Below are 5,757 nucleotides of genomic sequence, written 5' to 3'. Positions count from 1 at the left end.
GCACCCCTGAGTTCAATCTCTGGTACCAAAAATAAAAAATAAAAAGATCCATGGTGGCTGGATTCCAAGAGGACAATCTCAGTGTGTAAATGATTGTCAAACTCCTGCATGCACCTTTAAAAAAAAGTCATTGTGACCAAGCCAAGAGTCAGCGTAGGATGGAACTAATCAAAGGCATGAAAATCATAAGATATTGTTCACAGGAGGCTGCCAATATATAGTCAGCCTTCTGGCCCCTAATAATTCCTGTCCCTGCCACACAGAAAATATAATCACAGCCTCTCAATTCCTCTCCCCAGAATTTTCATCCCACTATGGCATTAGGACCAGGCTTGAAGTTCAGGATTTCATAGGCTGAATCAGGTGAAAATATATGAAGTTCTTCTGGAAATTTCTTCAGGTGGCAGGACCCTCCATGGTATCATACTGCCTCATTAGAGCTGATTGTGAACATCTTCTCACAACTCCATGTTCAATGACGTCATATTAGTAGCTTGAAATTGGACATTGTAGAAGAATTTATACTACAGAAGTTGGGAAATACTGCAAATTAGGTCTTTAAATTTTTTTTTCCCCTGGAGACCAGTTATTAAACATTTAAACTAACTCATCACTTCTTGTGTACTAAAAATACTGAGTATTGCCTACCACACACCTAGCATACAGTGCTGAGGCAGGGACAGGATAACCATAATAGGCCAGGTGTGGTGATGCGTGCCCATAATCCTAGCAACTCAGGAAGGAGGCTGAAGCTGAAGGATAGCAAGTTCAAGACCATCCTCAGCAAATTAGCAAGGCACTAAGCAACTTAGTGAGAGCCTGTCTCAAAATAAAACAATAAAATGGGCTGGGGATGTGGCTCAATGGTAGAGCAGGCCTGGGTTAAATCCCTAGTACTATAAAAAAAAAAATTCCCTTCAAAACTCTGTGGGTTGGGCTGGGGTTATAGCTCAGTGGTAGAGCACTTACCTAGCATGTGTGAGGCACTGGGTTGAATCTCCTGCATGTAAATAAATAAATAAATAAATATAGGTCCATTGACAACTTAAAAAAAAAAAAAAACTCTGTGGGTTCTCTAAAATAATAAATTATTGGGACAAAAGTCCCCTGTGTTTCTCCTTTACTAACAAAGCAATAAATCATTCATTTATTTTTTCTTAAAAAAATAAATAAAATAAAATAATAAATTGTAGTCTACTCATCTAGACAAAAGGCACCCTGCTCTATTAAGACAAACAGACCAAAGTTAGTGTTGTGGAACAACACCCTGAAGATTCTTAGAAGACCTTTTGTCTAGTTGGGAGAGTCTACAGAACATCACCTTAAATTCTAGATCTCAATAAGATGTTAGATCTTAACCCAGGGTTTTACAGCTGACATTTTATTGATTCATATCTTTACTCTGAGACCATGTTTAACTGGTAGTGCCCTGGATTTGGATTTTATACTGAGGTCACTTCTTACTTTGAGAACCTTTTGTCAGAGAAGGGATGGAGAAAAAAAGAGTTTTAATTTTCAACCTAGCAAGTCCTTTGAGAAATATTTTTCTAAATTCTGCTAGAAAATTGAACAGTTCCTTTTTTAGTTCATCTCTCTCCTGAAATGCCTTATCATAGGCAGCTAAAATAAGCTAATTGGCATTTTCAGGATTCTGCCTGGAAATATCTCTAGCTAAATTCACAAGTTTGTTAGATATTGTTTCTGGCTTCCAAGTTACCATAGGTGATAGCCAATACAGAACTCAGGTTCCTCTCTCTTAAGCTTTCAACAGCAATTTCTTCATGGTTCTTGCTACCTTCACTAATAATCTCTTTCTTGTCCTTCTAACCTCTGCCTAACACTCAGTCCCAAGGCCAGTACTACATATTTCAGATTTTTGTTATGGTAGCATCCCACTTCTAATAGGAATTTCTTCTTCAGTTATTTATTAATTTAATATGCTAGCCCCAAACTGAACCTTTTTTGTGGTGCTGGCAATCATATCCAGGGCTTTGCCCTCACTAGGTAAGTAAGTATTCTACCATTGAGCTGTACCGCAAGCCTTATGGAGTCTTTATTTCTTCCTCCTAGTACCAGGGATTGAACCCAGGACCTTGTACTTGCTAGGCAAACCCCAACTACCACTGAGCGACACTCCCAGTTCTATTTTTTAATTTTTTTTTTTTTGGTACCTGGGGCACTTAACCACTGAGCCACATTCTAGCCCCTTTTTGTACTTTATTAGAGACAGAGTCTCACAGAGTTGCTTAGGGCCTTGCTAAGTTGCTAAAGCTAGCTCCAAAGTTGCAGTCCTCCTGCCTCAGCTCCCGAGCTGCTGGGATTATAGATGTGTGCCACCACGCCAGGCTTAGTTTTTAAATTTTATTTTGCAACAGGATCTTGCTAAATTGCACAGGCTGCCTTGAACTTGCGATCTTCCCGCCTCCACCTTCCAAGAATCTGTGGTTATGAGCATAAGCCACTATGTTGGGCTGCCTTTTTATTCTTTACGTGGTCAGGCTAGGGGTTTTCCAAATCTCTATGTCCTGTTTCCTTTTGATTATAGATTATATCTTTAAATAATTTCTTTCTCATTTTACTGTATGCAACTTTTAAAAGTTGCACATCTTTTTTTTTTTAATTTATTTTTTAGTTTTCGGCGGACACAACATCTTTTGTATGTGGTGCTGAGGATCGAACCCGGGCCGCACGCATGCCAGGCGAGCATGCTACTGCTTGAGCCACATCCCCAGCCCCAAGCTGCACATCTCGATCTTCAGTATTTTGCTAAGAAATTTCTTCTGCCAAATATCCGAGTTCATCACTCTTAATTTCTGCCTTCCATAAACCCATAGAATGTGGACACAATACAGTCCAATTTTTGCCACTTTGCAATAAGGATGATCTTTACTCCAGTTTCCAGTAAAATAGTCCTTATTTCCATCTGACACCTCATCAGAATTGCCTTTCCTTTCCATATTTCTACCAACATTTTGATCATGAGCACTTAGGTAATCTCTTAAGAAATATCACACTCCCCCCTCCTTTTATTTAGAGCCCCCTCCAGAATTGATCTTAAAACTCTGTTCTGGGAAATCTAGGTCTTTTCTAGTGTGCCTCTCCAAATTCTTCGTACCAGGCTCCAATGCCACTCCCACATTTTCAGGTATTTGTTATAGTACTATCCCACTCTCATTGCCAATTCTCTTAGCCCCTTTTGTGCTGCTATAAAGAATACCACAAATGGGGTAATTTATAATGAACACACATTTATTAGCTCATTGTTCTGGAGGCTGGGAAGTTCAAAAATCAAAGGGCCAGCAACTGGCAAGGATCTTCTTTCTTTCATCATCCCCTGGTAAAAGGACAAAGTAAAGGCAATTTGGGAGAGGGAATCATGACCTTGTCCTTTTATAAGAAACCCATTCCTCTGATAAGGGCATTAATCAATTCATGAGGGATTTGATCTCCATGACTCAAATCCCTCTCAATAGGCCCCACCTCCCAACATTACCACATTAGGGATCAAAGTTCTAACATACTAACTTTAGGGGACACATTCAAATCATAGCAAATGCCAAGTGCTACAGAGAGTTCAAGTATGCTGGAAATAGAGAGGTAATTGAGAGGTAGGATTAGAAAGCTGTAATGACTGGGGCTTCTTGTGTCCACAGGCCTCTCCAACATCAACCAGACTCGTCTTAGTTTCCACTTCTCTGATAGAACTTCTGGTGGCATGGAGATCCAGCAGGCCAGCCTCATGTTCTTTATACAGCTCCCTCCTAATACCACTTGGACTATGAACATGAGGGTCCTTGTGTTGAATCCACGTGACCCCAACCTCACCTTGGCTACTCAGCAGCTGCTAGAGATGGATACCACTGGCTGGCACCAGCTCCTCCTGGGGCCTGAAGCTCAAGCTGCCTGCAGCCAAGGGCACCTTACCCTCGAACTAGTACCTGAAGGCCAGGTAGCCCCCAACTCAATCATCCTGGATGGAGCTGCCCATAGGCCTTTTGTGTCAGCCCGGGTAAGAGTTGGGGGCAAGCACCGGGTTCGCAGACGAGGCATCGACTGCCAGGGAGGGTCCAGAATGTGCTGTCGACAAGAGTTCTTTGTAGACTTCCGTGAGATTGGGTGGCACGACTGGATCATCCAGCCTGAGGGCTATGCAATGAACTTCTGCACAGGGCAGTGCCCACTACATGTGGCAGGGATGCCTGGCATTGCTGCCTCCTTTCACACTGCAGTGCTCAGTCTGCTCAAAGCCAACACAGCTACTGGAACTGCTGGAGGGGGTTCATGCTGTGTGCCCACAGCCCGGCGTCCCCTGTCTTTGCTCTACTATGACAGGGACAGCAACATTGTCAAAACCGACATACCTGACATGGTGGTAGAGGCCTGTGGGTGCAGTTAGTCTTTGTGAAATGAACAAATATCCCTCACAGAGGTGCCCTTCCTCAAAGAGGGAATGATTCCATTCCTGCCTCTGTCTAGAATGTGGACTGCATCTTCCTGAGCAACTTTTCGAAATTGTCCCACCTTGGACTTGAGATCTGCATCTAAGAAGAATCACTATACTATCCTCATAACCTCTCTCCTAAGGCATCATCTTTTCAACATGTCCCTCATGCTCAAACCCCATACCAGGGACTCTGATCCACCTCCAACCATGAGCAGTGCCTTCAGGTTTCCAGGCAAAATTCACCCTTAATCAACCCCGTTATCTTCTATGCCTTCACAGTTGACTGGGTCCACTGCCCTTTCCACTCGATGGTCCCCATTCCAGGGCAGTTGACCCAGTCACTCCCTCTGATTTTTCTGGTTCTCCAAAAAGCCCCTTCCTTGGATTCACCAAAGATTAGATTATTGTTCTCCAAAGTGACACATACGCCCTCTGTGTATTGAGGCCCTTGCCTAAGTGCGTTGCTAATGCTCTCTGCACACTCACATCCATTCTTTGTTTTTTTCTTCCCTGCACTGTGCCCTTGAAGACTGACTCACCTGAGCTCCCACACCTTCTGGCTTCCTGCTGAGTTTGACCAAGGGGAGACCCAGGCAGATGACCAAGGGATAGGAGGAGACGGAGGTCAGACTATTTCTCATTCCTGCTACCTATTTATCTATATGTTATGATTCTGTGTAACTGTGGCTGGGTTGTGTCCCTGTAGCTCCCAACTGACTACACCTTCCATGATTCCAGCTCTACCTAGATTTTGATATCATTGTGTTGACACTGATGACTTTCCCCCTTTTTAGTCCCTGGTGTTTCAACATCCCTCACTGGTTCCCTTAACCCTGCCTGTAGCTTTGTATATAATTCCTCTACTAAGTCCTTTTGATGAAGCAGACATAGTCAGTTGAGGGGGGGTCCTCTATCTCCTGCTAGGACCCTAACACCCCCAAATGACACAGAGCCTGCCTGCCTGCTTTTCTCTCTTTACATGGATTACTCAGGGCTAAGCTATTGTATCCATCTCACATTTCCTGCCTCCTCTTCTCCTAGGATGCCTCCTCCATCCTCCCAGAACCATCCTTTGATGGTCTCGTGGCTAACAAAGAACTAGATTTTGGGGCTGGGATTGTGGCTCCGCAGTAGAGCGCTCGTCTAGCACGTGTGAAGCCCTGGGTTCGATCCTCAGCACCACATAAAGAAATAAAATAAAAGTATTGTGTCCAACCACTTCTAAATAAATGTTAAAAAAAAAAAAAAAAACTAGATTTTGCCCGCTCCTCTCCTCTCTATATACTCACTCCAGGAGATGAGACAGATCAATG

At 43.2% G+C, this 5,757-nt stretch overlaps 1 protein-coding gene across 1 annotated transcript in view; it reads left to right on the top strand.

Annotated features, from left to right (window-relative positions):
* Inhbc (inhibin subunit beta C) overlaps positions 1-4,396 on the top strand; it is a 6,237-nt gene extending 1,841 nt beyond the window's left edge. The window contains exon 2 of the mRNA XM_027926272.2: positions 3,654-4,396. Within this exon, the coding sequence (XP_027782073.1) occupies positions 3,654-4,396 (743 nt within the window). The remainder of the gene's footprint in view (positions 1-3,653) is intronic.
* The last annotated feature ends 1,361 nt before the right edge of the window (positions 4,397-5,757 follow it).

This window comes from Marmota flaviventris, chromosome 3, assembly GCF_047511675.1.
Source record: "Marmota flaviventris isolate mMarFla1 chromosome 3, mMarFla1.hap1, whole genome shotgun sequence".
NCBI classification, from domain to species: Eukaryota; Metazoa; Chordata; class Mammalia; order Rodentia; family Sciuridae; genus Marmota; species Marmota flaviventris.
The sequence above is the reverse complement of the archived record's forward strand: the minus strand, read 5'-3'. Positions and strand labels throughout refer to the sequence as shown.